The 18,616-nt window shown below is 40.4% G+C and overlaps 1 protein-coding gene across 1 annotated transcript in view; it reads right to left on the bottom strand.

The window, feature by feature from the left end:
• Window positions 1-306: 306 nt before the first annotated feature.
• The window catches only part of LOC140934808 (uncharacterized), a 38,277-nt gene continuing 19,967 nt past the window's right edge, over window positions 307-18,616 (bottom strand). Inside the window, exons 3-6 of the mRNA XM_073384370.1 lie at window positions 18,244-18,616; window positions 16,218-16,403; window positions 7,646-7,693; window positions 307-3,410 (exon numbers count right to left, since the gene is read on the bottom strand). The exon at window positions 18,244-18,616 is cut by the window's right edge and continues 401 nt beyond it. Coding sequence (XP_073240471.1) covers window positions 856-3,410; window positions 7,646-7,693; window positions 16,218-16,403; window positions 18,244-18,616 — 3,162 coding nt within the window. The 3' untranslated portion in view covers window positions 307-855. The remainder of the gene's footprint in view (window positions 3,411-7,645; window positions 7,694-16,217; window positions 16,404-18,243) is intronic.

The following is an 18,616-nucleotide window of genomic DNA, read 5'->3' as shown; positions in this document are numbered from 1 at the left end:
AAACGCATGGTCGTTTCGTACCCATAAATTTCGCTCTATTCCTACCCAGTTTTACAAGATTCGCACTCATAACTTAAAAAATACGCAAGAAATAGGCTGAAACGCTTGATTTTGTGAGGCAATGAAGCGAACAAACGAATCGCAATGAACAACGTTGGTTCGTTTCATTTATATTTGATTGTCGATTGTATTTATTTCTCTATCATTTTAGATAACATTGGACACCATTACGATAGTCAACGTTAATTCATATCGGGTCATAAATACAGACGTTGTTGCATTCGTTCTGGAAATAGATCATAAATTTCTTACGCACAAATTAAAATATGAACTCCTTGACAGCTGCATCAGTGTACTTAGTGTATAACACAGAGATGTATTCAAAGTTTTTCTTCTATTAGAACGCCTTAAGCAGCGATGAAAGACGAGGAACCATGATGGCGGTCTCAAAGTGTCATTGTTTGACATTTTTAGATGCTAAAATCTCATTAATTCCCAGTACCAACATGGTACAATATATGTATAGTACATCCAACGTAATTGGTCTATCATCACACAAAAATACAAATGCACAGACCACTGACATAAAAAGGAAAAGCGCTATTTTGGGATGATAAAATAAACTGAAAATACGAAACTCGCACTTGCCCTCGGTTTCGTACTCGTAGTCAAATTCAAAGGTTGCAATTTTTTTCAAAATCGCTGTTGCCATATTATTAGCTATTCATTCTTAGCATCAAAACGTCTTTAAGTTACTTATGTGCGCGCCAAAACCATCTGAGTATCTCGCCATCATGACTGCTAATGAAGTTCAGGAATTTTGCTTTTCTCCACGGCTTTACAAAAATCATTTAATTACATTAAAATCCTTTTTAATAACTTTGAAAAGGAAAGAAGCAGCACCAGAGTCATCAATACTACCAGGATTATATACAATTTACTCCTTGCCACTGTAGTTAAGAAAAGGTTAAATGTAAGACGCCTGGAAACGGAACCAGAAACAGAAACACCAATCAGGTTGCAATCCAAATCCAGATCAGTCAGTGAAGATGAGAAGTTGGCTTGAAGAGCTTTGACAAGAGAAGTGGCACCAGAATCACTTATCCTGTTTGAGTGCAAATTCAAATAAGTTAACGAAGAGTTGACTGCAACAGCGTTGGAGAGTAAAGTTGCACCAGAATCCCCAATGGCGTTCGATTGCAAATCTAAAGAAGTTAAGGAGGAGTTGGCCTTCAAACACTGAGAAAGAAAACCAGCACCCAAAGCACCAATCCTATTACACGCCAAATTTAAAGAGGCCAAGGAGAAGTTGGCCCCGAGGTATTCGGAAAGTGAAGAAGCACCATAATCACAAATATTGTTAGAACTCAAATCCAAATGAGTTAATGAGGAGTTGGTTGCGAGAGCCTGTGAAATTGAAGTAGCACCGGAAGCACCAATTTGGTTACAACTCAAATTCAAATGAGTTAATGAGGAGTTGGTTGCGAGAGCCTGTGAAAGAGAAGTAGCACCATAAGCACCGATGTAGTTAGAACTCAAATTCAAATTAGTTAAGGAAGAGTTAGCTTTAAGAGCTTGGGAAAGAGAAGCCACGCCAGTACTTCCAATTTGGTTATAACTCAAATCCAAGAACGTTAAGGAGGAATTGGCTTCCAGAGCCTTCGAAAGAACCACAGCACCAGAATTTCCAATGCAGTTCCAACCCAAATCCAAAATAGCTAAGGAGGAATTGCCTTCAAGAGCCTCCGCAAGAGAAGCAGCACCAGAAGCATCAATGACGTTCTCGTTCAAATTCAAATCAGTTAAGGAGGAGTTGTCCTTAAGGGCTTGGGAAATAAAAGCAGCACCAGAATTTCCAATCCCAGTCTTTTTTAAATTCAAATTAGTTAAAGAGGAGTTGACTGCAAGTGCCATGGAAAAACAAGCGACAGTATATGAATCCTTTAATTCCTTGGTACGAAAATCCAAATGAGTTAAATCGAGGTGCTCCCCCAAAAGATGGGCTAACCTTGAGCTCTCCGATAAACATTTTGACGCAAATAAGACTTCATCAGCCTGACAGCTTGCTGAATTGATATTTCTGGCCATACTTTCTACCAAACGCTCCGCGTCATCCTCACTCATTGAGGCTAAAATCCCAGTCATAAATGAAAAGGTTTCATCTAGTTGAATCTTGTACCTTTGGTCAGTTACAACTGAGTCACAGTCAATATCTGTGTCAATAATTTGCAAAGCAAGATGTAATCCAGAAAAAAAGTCTTGAAAGCTCTTATGAAGAAATGCGAAGCGCACTTTAGTATTTGTCATACTTGCCTCAGTCTGAAGAGAAAGAAATCCAAACTTAGATAAGACAATGAAGTCACTATCAGATTCAAGCACTTCGATATACGACTCTCCCTTTTGAAGAGACTGAAACGCCATTGCTCCTAACTGCGACAAATCGGCCTTATAAAAGATTATCAGGTCATCACTCGTGCTCGATATTCCACGCTTCGTTTCATATAGTCTTAAAACACAACGGACGATGTCAATGTACAATTGAGTTCTGCTCTTTGGAAAAACACCTTCATAATCCTCACAAAGAACACAGAGTAAAGTGGTGTTTAATGGACTGTTTGTCAAAGCGCACAGGTCTGTAGATTTTGACTCGAGGTTAGATGGCCATATCGTTTCTATAAGCTTCTCAGCTAAATGTTCCTTGTTGATGTTTTCGAAGTACTTACGGATATATCCGATGGCATCTTCCTCCGCAAATCCTTTAATTTCAAACAGCGAATCACAATACGTCCTAAATTCCCCTCCAGCATCGTGACGAGAAAAAAGAACAAGGTAAAAACCCGGAAGGTCTTTACTTTTAAGGAGGTTTAAAATCATTTCGCGGTTCCTTGGATTCGCTTCGTCTAATCCATCAAGTACTAACAGAACCTTGGTCTGATTTTCACGAATAAATTTGAAGAAACTTTCCTTAGTTCGATCGTCGACATCCAAAGAGAGAATTTGATTACTAATAGCTTCCCAGATGTCATATTTCATTTCATGACATCTCAAAAGTAGTAGAACTTCAATCTCTGGAAAAGACGGGTCCCATTCCTCCTGTCTAGTTGCCCAATCATACGCGATCTTTTGACAGAACGTGGACTTTCCTATCCCAGGATCTCCTTCAATCAGTACCGTTCGAGGCCTTTGGCATTCCGAGTGCTCTTTAAAGATAGCCGTTATATCGCTTATATCATCCGTAGCAGGTACCCCTCGGGTTTTATCCTTCCTCACGATCTTAAATTTTGTAAAAATATCATTTAGATGAAAACTAAATCCTTTGCGCCAAGGAATGGGCAGAAGGCGCTGTTGACAAGTTCTGTAGAGCTGACGGATCCTCTCTATTGTCTCAGTCTCAGCTGGGCTTGGTGAATCTAAAAAAATGTAAAATGTAAAAGACAAAGTGTATTTAATTTGCCTTGTTTTTTCTTTAAATAACTGATTAAAGGAACGTTAGATCGGGGGGAAGGTAACTCTATTGTTTTCCACCTAAGTTTCTTGACCCACTCCGCCTGCCAGTATGACGTCACATAGTAACGGGCAAGAGCCTCGGGTCGCTTCTGCAATTAGCAAGGGATACGACAGTTATTTGGACGAGCGAGGTCGAAGAAAAGCAAAGAAACTACAACCAGTTGTAATACTGTTGAGACACTCCCACGAAGAAATGACCTTTCTTGCTCAAATCTCTCCTGGTCACAGGTCTGTGAGATATAATACTGACCTCCCAACTCCCTCGCATTCAAAGTTGTTCCTCCAAGTTTTGAGCATGGTCTTGTATTGCCAGAAACTTTGATAAGGGGTGGAGGGGGATCACAAGCACAAGATCATGGACAGGCCATTTATGCCAAAATACGGTACAGTGTCTCAAGTACTTTTGAAGCTGGTTGTAGCAAATATCGCTATATATCACTCATTTGATCGAATGTGTGTGAGCTTTGGTGTTGCTATAATCTGCTTGTGTAAACCGTTTTGATATTTTGTGTCCGTGATTGTATAATTAATCAAGCTTGCTTTAGCAGAGCGAGACTTTAAAAATGAAGTCGTTTCATTTTTTTGTCGGTGGGACCTAGTTTCTAGGCCACGCGTTCCTAGCCAAGACCGTGGAAACTGGGGATAAGAATCGTGGCGACTTTCACTGTATGCAAATGACTCTCGTGATGAGCATGCGGTATATTTTCGGCGATGACTGAAATGACGCATGTAAGTTTGGCAATGATGTAATTTTCCTCGAATGGAGGCCCTTGATTTTCGTGTAATTATGCACGACATGCAGGCACTTTAAAAAGGAACAAGAACGCTCTTAGTAGCGTTGAGTCTCGCTTGCTTGGAGATAAGTATGTTGTCAAGGGCGCCGGTGCTGTTAAACTACTTTTTCGTTTGGAATACAAAACGAGTGTTATATGTCATAATGTAAATACGCAAAAAGTAAAAATTGCTAGGAGAGACATGCCGCACAACTTAGCCTCAAAACCGGTGTGAAACCTTTGAAAACCTTCTACATACACAGGTAACCCACGCTCTGTGATAGTACCACAGTACCGTTCCAGTAAAATTACAGTGTTTGTATAGGGTAAAAATAGGATCCTCAAATTTCTAGGAAATACTAAATATAAGTCAATGAAACTTACCCTGCAGTTAGTTGTTGTTGACCTTATTGCTCCAACGAAGTTTCGTGATAATTTGTCCAAATTCACTCTCTATACAATTATGATATACAAGGTAGGAGACACGAGATGCCATCTTAGCCGCCATGCTCTCATTCAACACAAATTTTTCCACGAAATTCGAACTCCAACAGAAAATAAACATGCCAGGATCGTAGTAATAGGATAGCAGCAGATGTAGAAACCAATGAAGCTTTCCCAGACAGAAAAACGAATCCCGCAGACTTTGACAAACTCGAAGGATGTAATCCAAAAAGGCCGAGAATATGCTCGCCGAAGTAGCCGGGCCAGATCAACGCGCGGCCATGAAAATCAGGCCTGGGCACTGTACAAAAAAATCCATCCCAGGTGTCCTGGGTTGACCTTTCTAGGGACCGATACATAGCTTTACCAAAGTTAGCCACCCGTGCTGGAAAAAAATTTGCTCAAGGGCTATTGTTCACTTGAGACAAACGCGACTCGCCCAAGCAAAATACATGTTCCAGTGCACGCGTGAAAATGAGAAAAAAAGCACGTGGATCACGCTTTTTAAAATACACAATCAAATTAAGTGTGATGGTGTGATGCACACTCCAAGCTGATGTTTTGCTAATCTATAAAATTGGTGTTTGTTGTTAATGTTGTCGCTGTCGTAGTGGTCAATTAAGCTTGTGCGCTTTCAAAATTGGAATTTTCCGAGAGTTAGAAAAAAATTGCAAAATGCAAACATCACCTTGTATGTTTCCTTTTTTCTCATTTTGACGCGTGCACTGGAACATGTAGTTTGCCTGGGCGAGTCGCCGTATCTTGGTCCGGTACAAAGAAGCTATGTATATTTATAGTGACAGAGTCATGAGCCCCTGATACCGATAAAAATCATCGTTCAATTTTTCGAGTGTAGAATCCCTGAAAGAGTACTCCTCAATGGAGTAATATCAATATGTAGAAGGTTTTCAAAGGTTTCACACCGGTTTGAGGCTAAGATGTGCAGTCTGTCTCTCCTTGCCATTTTTTCTTTTTGAGTATATACATTATGACATACAACACTCGTTTTGTATTCCAAACGGAAAAGTAGTATAACAGCACCGGGGCCTTTGACATTAAAACTGATCTCCAAGCAAGCGAGACTCAACGCTACTAAGAGCGTCCTTGTTCTTTTTTCTTTCGACTACTGAAGTGATCAGTTGTTCCAAAATAATCAACACTTTCAAGTGATAGAATTCTTGGAGCAACCCGTTCCGGAAAAGCTCGATGTGGGATTTCTATTCTATGGACATGAAGTGCTGCAAGTAGAGTGCGCGGATTGTCAAGTTCAAAGCTACCCGTATAAACGCATCCGTGACACATACGTAACGTTAGGGTCGATTTCCACTGACGCGTTTTTGGCTCCGCACTTTATCGCACGTAAATTTTAACCACGTAAATAAAATAGAGGTAAGATATAAAGTTTTGAGATTAAACGTCAAGTTGAGTGAGTTTCTACTTTCACGCCTACATAATTGTACGTGCCACCTTTCATAAATTGCCTCTATTTTATTTACGAACGCAAATTTTACGCACGTACGCACGTAAAACTTACGTGACAGTGGATACTTGATATCTCAAGTATTTATAAAGTGCAACACGACTTCACATCTTAACATCAAACAAAGTGAATCTATTTAATCGTAGATTTCAGAAAGTAATTGCGACAATATTCTGAGAAACGTAACGCCTTAAAACACCACAAAATAGGATTTCCCCGCTACAATATTTTCTCATCCTACTTGGGGATATTTCCTTTTTAATCAGTGCCTGCATCTCGTGCATAATTACACGGGCCTCCATTCGAGGAAAATTACATCATTGCCAAACTTAAATGCGTCATTTCAGTCACCGCCGAAAATATACCGCATGCTCATCACCACAGTCATTTGCATACAGTGAAAGTCGACACGATTCTTATCCCCAGTTTCCACTGTCTTCGCTGGGAACGCGTGGCCTAAAAACTAGGACCCATCGACAAAAAAGAAACGACTGCATTTTTAGAGTCTCGTTCTGCTAAAGCAAGCTCGACTAAATATCCCCAAGTAGGATGACAAAATATTATAGCGGGGATATCGTATTTTGTGGTGTTTTAAGGCGTTACGTTTCTCAGAATACTGTCGCAATTACTGGAAATCTACGGTTAAATAGATTCACTTTGTTTTATGTATTTAATTGATAGATTTTCGCAGTTGTTAAGATGTGAATTTGTGCTGCAATTTATAAATACTTGAGCTATCAAGTATCCACTCTCACGTAATTTTTACGTGTGTACGTGCGAGAAATTTGCGTTCGCAAATAAAATAGAGGCAATGTATGAAAGGCCACACGTACAATTATGTAACCGTAAAAGTAGAAACTCGCTCAACTTGATGTTTAATCTCAACACTTTATATCTTACCTCTATTTTATTGACGTGATTAAAATTTACGTGCGTTAGCGTACGGAGCCAAAAACGCGTCAGTGGAAATCCACCCTAACGTTACGTATGTGTCACGGATGTGTTTATACGGGTAGCTTTGAACTTGACTATCTGCACACTCTACTTGCATCACTTCATGTCCATAGAATATAAATCTACCTACCTACTTACATACCTACCTACCCACCCACCCACAAAACAAAAAAAATTATAACCAACAACAAGAGAAAAAAGAAGAAGAAACAAGAGAAAAACAACAAGAGGAAGGGAAAATGAACGGAAAATGTATCTTAACCTCGTAACATGTTGGATTGTACATGTACAATGTAGCATTAAACATTAAGGCCCCGTCCACACATCTGGATATTTCTGAAACTGAATATTTTCTTTATCACAAAACGGCCTTCCCTAAACATTAAACCACTGAATCCGCTCAGTCATCCGTGGCCTATTCATGTAAACAAAAATGTGGTTTCAAAAAATATTTGGATTCGTGTGGACTGGAGCCATAAATTGGTACCTGAAGGACTTTGTAACTGTTCCTTTGATCTGCTGGCTGAACTCTGCTCTGATATATATTCAACAAAAAGAGATCTGTTACTTACATTCAAGAAATCTAGTAGAAATAACTGCTGCTTATAACCTCACTAGAAGTGCATATCAAGACAAGTGTAGTTTTAACACTTAGGGTGAGTTTGATTGGGAAATCCGGATTTAGGTTTTGAATTTTTGATTTGGATTTTGATTTCATGGGTTTCCTTTTTAGCGGGGCTCCCTCGCGCGCGAAGCGCGCATGGGACAGAGCCCCATACTCATAGAATATGGTCAACCGCTTTTCGTTTGGTTGTCACGTGACTGACCGAGCGTACGTACGTACGTACGTACGTACGCGTCTACAGATTGTACGGGTAGGGTAGGGGAGACTATAAAAGGCAAGGGAGGGGTGTCTCAGGCGTGTCTTGGCAAATCCATTATATTGGTCATTCACAATATGGTCAATTGACTGCTGCGAAAACAGGATAGCCACTGACCAGTATCACATTGCCATATCGAGGGCTCATGTGTTAACTCTTCAAGGTGACGTGATTTATTTGGAAGCTGTCCGCTGACCAGTTGTTTTACTAGATAGCAATCAATGTTCAATCTCATACTTTCTAGCTAGTTTGAGAGCACAGGAAAACTGATAATGTACACATCCATTGGACATCAATGTTGTGATCAATTGACAGCTGTCAAAACAGGGTATCCGCTGATAAGTATCACTTGACCGTATCGCGGGCTGAAGTGTTGACCCATTGAGGTCAAGTATTTTTTTGAAGTTATCCGCTGACAAGTTACTAGTTTTCAAATGATCGCTGGCTCAAGTTTGATTTTTTTTTAAATTCAAATGAAATATGTTTTGTTTTTGTGCCGCACAATTAAAATCTTGATTTAAAACTGACCTCGGACGCGAAAATTCACCCAGCTATTACAGGCAGGGAAGACAGTTGCTTTTGACTTATGAAGTCGAGCGTAGTTTATGCGGCTATGTAGTTTATGCTCGTTTGTAAGATTTGAGAAAATTTGATCTGACCAAGAATCAGGTTTGACATAAGCTTACAGAACTTTAAAAAAGCCTTTAGACATCTCACCGCAAATAGAAAGAAAACGTTCCAAAGAACATTTATTTATAATTCTGGCTGTAAAAGAAAGCTTTGAGCAATTTTCTTGCCTCGAGTTCATCTTTGAAAAATGTGAATACCGGGAAGCCGGCTTAAAACATAAACTTAAGCTTGAAGACTCAGGATTTTTAGAGACACTTTACTACTTGTCTTCGTGAATGAAAAATGTTGTCTCTGTATATGTTTCACCGAATTATGTTTCTTTTATTGATTGTTGGTATAGTCTATCTTATAATTTTAATCGCTGTGCCGCTTGTTTTCAGTCGTTCAGTGAACATCGCTTGCAGGAATACTCAAAATGCCGCGCGTATCAAACGCTTTTAAAGATTACACATCGATAAAACCATTAAATAAAAAATAAACATAACAATTCTTTATTACGTTGGAGCTTAACCCTAGTATGTTCGTTCAAACACTCGCTTCAGCTCGCACTGCAAAAGTGAGAACCAGCTAGCTGTATATGTGATTTTGGTTTAGCGGTTTAGCTAAAAGCCCACGCGTGCTTCGATCGTCCTGAATATTGAATAAGTGCAATTTGTGTTGCAAAATTGTGAAATACTGCATTCTGTCCGGGGTCTGTATGATAAAAACAGTACCTCATGGTACTATTTCACCTCAGATTTGATGTATAAATGGTATAAAAGGTTGGTTTACACGCACCCAGATTTGTTGGCAAGATTTTGTAAAGTAAACTTGTCGAACGCAAAAAAATTTGGCCTGATTTTTTTTTCAGGCCTAATTAATCTTACGGTGATCAAGAGCCATTATGGCTCTTAAATGTGATGGAAGATGATTGCCTTTTTGGGGGTGTACATATGAGGCTATCAACTCGATGTAAGATTTTGTTCACTCTTGGGCTGTTTGCAAATTATTTTTCTCTAAAGCCACTTAGCCTTTCCCTCAAAAGTCACATGAATGTGCTATGTGCTCTGAAGTTAACGTACTGAATTGTGGAATACAAGTTTATTGTTTGATTGAAACCATAAATATATTAATGGGAGCCTCGCTTTTAGCCCTGGCTAAATCTATATATTACCGTTCGATTGGGAAATCCGAAAAAGGATTTGAAAAACTATTCTCGTGAACAGCGGTCTTCTTTTTGCTACTTCGGATTTCCCAACCGAACGGTAAAAAGGAAATCCAAAACCGATATCTCAAATCCGAAATCCGGATTTTAAAATCTAAATCCAGATTTCCCAATTCGAATGCACCCTTAAAAAAAGAAGTATAGCTATGTGACCAGCTCAATACGACCGCAGAAAAAAAAAAACAGACTCATCAGAGAACACTTAGTGGTGGTTGTTAAACCTAAAAAAGTTCTTCTAACCTATACCTTATTTCACAACAAAATCCACAACTTTTTTTTTCAGTTACTCTCACTTAAATTCAAGAAATCTACTAGAAACTGCTACTAATAACATCACTAAAACTGCATAATATCAAGACTAGTGTAGTTTTAACACTTAAGAACAGAAATATAGCTATGTGGTCAGCTCAATACGACTGCTGGAAAAAAACAGACTCATCAGCTAAGAATACTTGGTGGTGGTTGTTAAACCTTAGAAGGTTCTTCTAATCTAAACCCTATTTCACAGCAAAATCCTAAACTTTTTTTTTGTTCATTTTCATGACTGTACTTCAAGCTCTTTTTTGGTTTAAATGACAAGGGAGCTTATGTATCGGTCAAATCGAAGCTTCAGCTTCCCCCCCCCCGGCAAACCCCCCCGGGCATTTGACTTTTTTGAAAATTATGCTTCAAATTCCCCCCTACCCGGGCCAAAATGCCGTTCAAATGCCTTTCACTAGGGTCCATTCAGGTGATCAAATGGCCCCACCCCAGGAACATTTCACAGGCACATAAGTGACAGAAAGATAGCAGAAACGCCTTCAGTTGTCGAACAAAATCTTTATAAATACAGCAACTAAATCGCATTCAAAATAACAAAAACTGAGAAACATTGTTAGCGTATTTACCACGAACAAAATTCTCCTGCAAAGCGGAGGAAATCGCTGCTACAAGGTCACTGAACGCTCAGATTTTCATCGTGTGTCACGCAATATACAAAGCGTTCTATAAAAAAATCCCACCTATTGAGATTACTACATCATGAGCATTTCACTGACATGCATCATCGCTCGCCTTACACAAGTAATTGACCTCTGTTGAGCTTTTTATTGTTGTACTGAATCGCCGGCAATAGGTATTGTATTTCACTGTAAACACAACTTAATACATTCATATACAGCTACTTCGAGAAAGGTTGTCCAGGGTTCTCCTGAAATTTTGAAGTAGAAGGAGAACGAAGGGGAGTAGCCGTCAGAGAAAATTCTTTAAGGCGCGACAGTGCCTTCCACATGCCCTTGGCGCGTGTGGGGGGAGAGTATGGGAGGGAGGACATCCCTCCCATAGGGGGGTCCGGGTGGCCTTCCCCTGGAAAAATTTTGCAATTTGGAGCTCGTAAAGTGCATTTTGGAAGATGACTGCCATGATGATAGAACTTTTATTAATCCACCTTCTCACATATATTACATTTTTGAGAAAAACTTCAGAAATGCGATGCACCCAACATCAAAGTTCAATTTTTTCTGTAATACTTCAAAAATAGTTTAAAGATCTGATTGTGTGTTAAAATGTCTAGAAATCAACGTCAAACTCGAAGTCTGAATCTACATCAGACGACTCATCTAGCATGTCCATCTCAGTAAGTGCCTTGTGAACACTGTTTGCGAAGGCTGATGCCTGAGTTACTAGCTGGGGTTCTTCTTCCATCAATATCACATCCATATTTTCTGCAATAGAATGAAATAAACATCAGTTCTTAACTCAATAACTGGCTATTTTTTGTTTCTTTCTAAGCTATTATCTCTGTGTAATCTTAATTTTAATTGGGGCTATGTTTGATTTGAAGTTATTTATATTACCAGTAATACTTACCAGGTGTCTCAGTCTGAGTGGCAACAGTTGCCAATTCAGTGATCCTTGCATCTCCGTGCTTACTGCCACCAATCCTTGGGAGGTTCAATGGAGGTAGGTTTCTCTTGTGGGTGTTCCTCCATACTTGTGCTGCCTCTGCCAGGATTACTTGACACTCTTCGGACTTTGGCTCTGGTCCATTGATTGAAACATGAAGACATGTCGACAGCATGTCATTCTTCAGGCGGTTTCTTAGCCTTGTCTTAACCCTTTTGACAGCACTGGCTCCTCTTTCAACAACAGCATTTGACATTGGCTGTGTCAGACAGATCTTTGCAGCATCCACCAAAAAGCTGTAGCTTTCTCTGAGTAGTGCTTGCTCTTTCACGATTTTACGAAGAATCCATTCGGTGGGTGATAGTTTGGACTCCTTCCCACCTTGCAACACATTCTGAGGTGGCTTCCAGGATAGCATGAGGTATTTGAAATTCTGCCACTGGGTTGTCATCTGATCTTCACTGAATTGGAATTGATCAGCTAAAATCTTCACACTGGCCACACCATGTTCCATGAACTCAGGATCAGTGGTAGCAGGCAGGGTGGTTGGATTGAAGATGCTGAAGGCCTCTAACACTGGAGCAGCTTGAGTGAAGCGTCTGTCCAGGTTCTCTTCTAGTGCTAAAGTGTAGCTTTGGCACAGGTTGACCAATACTTCTTCCTGTGATGAGGGAAGAGTAAGTTCTAAATCTTTGTACTGGCCCATCAAAGCTTCTTTCAGGACATGTAGTGGCTTGCAACTGGATCTTATTTCAGTGATTCTCTTCTTTGTCAATTCCAATGATGGCTTAATGGCAGAATAATGGATTTTGTTTTGTTGGAATACTTTACTTAAGGTGTTAAGGTGAGGAAGAACTTCGTTTAAGATGAGAAGGGTACCCACAAACTTGACGTTATTCATCCTTTTTAGCAACCCATCAGCTGTGGCATCATGCTCCTTGAATTTTCTGAGAATTTGCATCAGTGCCACCAAATTTGTACAAACACTTGATACACTTTGCCCTGTTGACAGCCATCGTGTCCTGCAGGCCTTCTGGACTTTTACAGCCAATGACTTCTTCTGCGCAGCATCTGGCACTTGAATTTTCCTCAAACTTTCACAGACCTTGATGTATGCAGAGCATCTCTTGGGGTATTCGAGCCACTTCCAGAGCTGCTTGAGCGTAGTTTCCACTGTGGTAATGAATTTGACCCGATCATTCGCATCTCCACAGGCCAGAGCCAATCTATGGTTTATACAGTGCGTTCTTATGAGAAGAGGACACACTGCTTGTAGTCTGGCACCAACACCATTATGGGCTCCTGTCATCACACTGGCACCATCCGAACCGAATCCACAGGCATGTTCAACTTGCAGGCCACTTTCTTTCAGCTCCTCAATAATTAAACGGGTGATCGTTTCAGCATCAGCAGAATCGGATGTTGCAAGGCAATCTTTAACTTCCAAGAAGTCAAAGTGGGTCTCGCCTGTCTCGTCCACATAACCAATGTAAATGAGGAGTTGTTCGATCACAGCACAATCTGTCACTTCGTCAACGAGGATGCTGAACCACTTTGCTTCTTTGATTCGTGCTAGCGTCGTCTTCTTCAGTAATTGCCCCAGTAGCAATCTCTGCTCCCTTTGACATCGTTCACTTGTGTTCTTCCAGTGACTCATTTCTTGAAGACCAACCTGTTCTTCTAGCTTTAACAATGACTTCAACTTCACATTGGCAATCTCTTCATGTGCTAGCCAGTAAACACTCAGCATAGCATTGAATGTCACCTTGTCTGCTTTTTCTTGTACAGTTTTGTGCTGTTGTGCAAGGGGGCTCTTTCGTCTCTCCAGTTCAAGAAGATAGGTTCCAAGGTGTCCAGTTGACCTTGCATGGCCCAGGTCTTTTTTGCCTACAGGGTGCCCATCAGCCTTGGAGTTGAAGAGAGCTGATCTCTTATAGCGAACGGATGGCTCACAGTTAAACTTGCAATCTTTGTTGTATCTGTTCTTTGTGTTATGTATGCGACAAAGAAGGCAGTACATCCCCTCCCCTTCAATGAAAACAAGCCACCACATCCCTGTTTCCCTTGAAAACGTGAGGGTTTCATCGAATAGCCATTTGTGCTGGAATTTGTCACCTTTTCCTTGTTGCTTTTGTTGCTCTTGTTTGGAAAGCTCTGTACACGAGCCTGAACAGGTGTAATAACTGTGCAGGGTTTTTCCGCTAAAAGCCTCGGGAAAGTACTCTTCCAGTAGGTTCATGGCTTCCTTGTGTTCCAGTTTAGGAGGAGTAGAAGTCCGTGACGTAACATTCGCAGATGCTGTTTCGCCGACAGTGCCAGACGATTTAGAAGGCGAGGGTTCTTGGATGCTGGCACTTGTACAGGAATCCTCTTCATCAAGTGCTGGGAAATTGATAATGCAAACTAAAGGATTGCCTACATTGCCTGTTAACCCTAATTTTCATATAAAAATTAAAACAATCAATTTGCAGTGCATTTAAATGACTGAAAACTCGTGAAGACAATCTTAAAAAATCTTTTCTAGAAATGGGGTATTATAACGTTCCCGTAAAAAAAGAAAACTAGGTTATTTTATTACTTGTAGTCTTCAAAATGCTTAGATGAAGAATAAAAACTTTCCTGACCAAATCTACGGATTCTCCGTTGGAATTCTGTGCGTGGGTTCCTAAGTCCGCGGGAAAATTATCTCAGGAACTGAAAGAATGTAAGTTTTAAGGGGTAAATTAAATTTAAGTTTAAATTTTTTGAGTTGTATTTTGTCACTTCTTTACTTGTTTTCAGGGAAAGCCGAGAACGAAAAATGAAAAACGTCATTTTCAAAAACCGCCCTGCAAATTTGTAATGCATTTCGTTGACGAATTTCTAGCAACAAAGCCGGCCAAGAAATGTTCAGGGTTTTTTGTTCGGGTTGTTTCATTCAGTCGTTGCTTTGTTCGTTCGTTTTTTTCGATCGATGGATCGATCGTTCATCTGTTTCTTATAAATTTGCAGAATGTAGTCTTTATTTTTTTTAAAAAATGCGGGTGCATCAAGCCACGCTTTTCAGTCACGTTTTCTGCGACGTTTTCAAACTTAACACCTTGCAAAATTGAAAATGTTCTACAGTCCCACAAAGATCAGATCTTACCGAACGGGTTGATCAAAGAAATGAAAGCACATGAACAAAAGGAACATTTTTTGTATGTTTATTGAATCTAAAATATTCCGTGTCGGTCGGGCTGATCGCGTTGGCGACGTGTTGAAAGTACAAAATTTAATTATGCGTACTTTCGATTCGGATATAAATAGAAATAAAATTTACAAAGGAAAATCAACCTACCTTGTTCTATGCCTTCTTTGGGCCTTTTATTCCACGCGTTGAAGAGTGTCTGTTGTTTTGCCAGTCGCTTCATTTCGGTTCTCATTTGTTGCAATTACGTTTCTGTTCTCATGAAAAAATTTTTCCGTGCTGCTGTCACGGGTCGGTGCACACGTGAAAAATGCCGCGATTACAAGCGGCAAGACGTTGTATCAAACTTCACCTATTTTCAATTTTCATGCCAAAACTTTGATTTTAATTACAGTTTTATTTCAACTTGGAAACGGTAATGCATTTGTTTTTATCACCGCGCTTGAAGTGAAAAGTTTACACAGTGAATTTTTCCATCTTCCAAAATAAATATTTTTTTATTTGGATCTGAGTAGCCGGCGCGCCAAGGACGACTAGACGGCGATTTTCGCCGGTCGCCGGGGCTTACGGAGATCTCTGGTTGTCGGCAAAAATGTGCACGCGACAATCCCGAAAGGCAATCTGGGATATGATCAATACACTGTTCCTGACACTGTAGCTGTCAAAACTTCTTTTATTGCTTCCCTTTAGCACTCGCAAACATACGTCCACGGCCTCTTGTGCCATTCTTTCAAATTTCTTTGAAGAACAGCGAACTCAAAACCACCCACAATACCTTTCGGGATTCTAGCGTGCACTTTTTCCGACAACCTTTCTCGAAATAGCTGTATTCAAAGCCTGAATCCAATATTAAAAATATTAAAATTTAAATACCTTCAAATACCGCACAAAGCTTGTTTAAGCCCTTTCCTCGTAACCAATTGGCCACAAAGGCACAATCTTTTCCACGAAAATCTTCTAACACCGCGTTCCCCATGATAGCTCGCGACGCCAGAGATTTCATATGAAATCGATCGAGGGTTCAGTTCAAATTCCCCATCCCTAATGCATGGGAATCAAATTCCCCACCCCCTGGAAGACTCTGATAATCAAACTCCCTCCTCCCCGGGACGGCAAAGGGGTGAAATGTCCGGGGTATGCCCGGGGGGAGGGGGATGTTGAAGCTTCGATTTGACCGATACATTAGTGCCATAGAGCTTACTATGGAATCAAGGACGTACATTCTAATACACCACTAGTTTCTGTAAAACAACATGCCAAAAAGGGACATAACATTATGAGAAATATTTACCTTGGTAATGAGGCCATGAATGAAAAACACAGGGCTCACTCAAAATGTGTGCAACAAGAGATGCTGCCATCACACTGGCACAGGAAGACCAACTCTCTGAAGGCAACTGAGAACCATCTGCGTAATCAGCTATCCCTTTCACAATTAACCACTCAATTTGACAGTCAAATGCTGCTGTAAACACTCCTATAGAACAACAAAGAAAGTGGCAATTGAGTTGAAGACAGTCCTACATCAATATACAGTAGTTTACATTATTTTGCAAGTCAAACTTTCCATAAAAATGAAAAATATTTAAAAGCTAACTGGAGTTGGTAGATGGATGAAAAATGAGGAAGGTGTGAACTGTGGAAATTAACCGCCTCCTTCCCAGTTGTGTTCGTTTGGATTGCGGTTATGGACAGCTTGCACCTTAATTGCTCTGGCGGACATGCTTCAGGCAGGGATTAGGACCTCTATTCATCTTCAGTGGTGAGTTGCTTTTCTTCAGCTTTTATTGCGAGCGAGTTTGGGGTTGGTGCTTAATGCCCTTGGGGAAACCAGGTCCTGTGACTCCACTGTTCGTGGTCCCTGTTTTTTTATTCAAGCATCTGTAGACTGGTTTGGGTGGGTGCCACTCCCAGGGTTGTCATGAATGCACTGATACCTCCAAGGCTCACTTAATTGCCCTCCCTTCCATTTCACCATGCACTTTCCCAACACCCACCTATTGTCAATAGGTTTAAATGTGGCTAGGCGAGGCTAAACACGAGACAATGCTGGCCAGCAGTCTCCATCACTAATTATATATGAGGCAGTCTTGGACTTTAGCATATTTTACAGTACTTTCCCTGAAGTCAATCATTTTGCTCATGATGCTTTCGCATGCAGTAGCTTTACATGTAGCTCAGTTTTTGCTCCCAGCCTTCCCTTCCGTTTGGATGTTTTTTTGGTAAGTATATGAGCATTTCTCCACTGAAGGTCTCAGTGTGATGGCGCCTGAAGGGTGCCACTCACAGAATTGTCGTGGTTACCTTCTAGGTTTGCTTGGGGCTCCCTTCAGTTTCACTAGGCACCTTCCCCACACCTACATGTACGTTTTGTCAATGGGTTTAATTTGCAGATATTATCATTGTAATTATAACAGCAAATTATCTAAGCAAATGCAAATTAACCTGGAAAAAAAGGGCAGCTAGGGAGGGATAAGAGGAAATTTTGAATCCATGGCCTCTGCATTAGCATGACGAAAAAGCTCTAACAACTGACAATGAAGACCCATACATTGGGAGCACAAACATCTTTACAACAAATATTATTATTAAAATCAAACAAGCAAACAATTGAGCAATGCCTTAAAATAAACACTGAATTAAAAGCAACATACACATCTACAGAGCTTTAAAAGACACCTGACTACATACAGTAAAAACCCGAGACTAAGAACCTGGTTTTTAAGAACCTGTTAGGCTAAAATTTGCCCATCCTCGGAGACCCAGAAAATTTGTGTTTTTCTGGCATCAATCAGAAGCCAGAACGGCGGCGACCGTTTGGAACTTGTCTGGTAAGATATTGTCCACATTTTTCCGCCCGTTTAGACTTTCCCTCGTCCCCACTATGCCCCTGGGTCTCCGAGGATGAAATTTGCCACTTAGGCCCCTCTATACAAGAACCTGTTTAGCATAAACTTTAAAACAGGTTCTTATTTTCAAAATTTTTTAAAGAATGTTTCGTACACTTGAATGGACAAATAGGGTAAGTCAACATTCAGGATCCCCTTTGGAGACATAAGTGCCTTATCACCCCAACCGGATGCATTGGTATGCAGATCTTCTGCAAAGAATAAGCTGAACACCACTAAATACTCTTAGCTACGATTTATTTTTCCTTTAGAAAATAAGAACCTATTTAAGAACCTAAATAGCCTAAATTTGTCCCTATTACCATTTATGTAAAAAGCTATTTAGGCTAACTTGGGTAAAAGCAGTTTCTTAGTTACGGGTTTTTCCTGTATACTTGCTAACGCTAGCTGAATACAAAGTGAACCCACCTTCTCCTTCATTTTCTATTGCCATTGCCTGAGGACTGGCTTCAGCAAGTTGATCACGCCACCACTCAGCTCTGACTTGTTCTGGTCCACTCAGAAACTCTGCATCAGTATAAACTTGAACTTGCTGTGTTTCAGGGTTCTCAAAAGGAGCTTGCCAGCCATCAGCACAATTCTTAATGACATCCAGAAAGCGTTTGCTCACATAACTTCTCATGCCAGTTGACTGCTCTTGATTATTGGTCACTACCTTTGATGCATACGTTGTTAATTTGGCAGATACAACAACATCTCCTAACTTGGATTTTGCAGGGTTGAGGCCACTACATGTGCCTACTGAAATAACTGCTTTGGGTCTAAGCACAGAGGCAGCATT

This window comes from Porites lutea, chromosome 4 (genome assembly GCF_958299795.1).
Source record: "Porites lutea chromosome 4, jaPorLute2.1, whole genome shotgun sequence".
Taxonomy (NCBI): domain Eukaryota; kingdom Metazoa; phylum Cnidaria; class Anthozoa; order Scleractinia; family Poritidae; genus Porites; species Porites lutea.
Note: the sequence above shows the minus strand (reverse complement) of the source record. Positions and strands in the feature narration are given on the sequence as shown.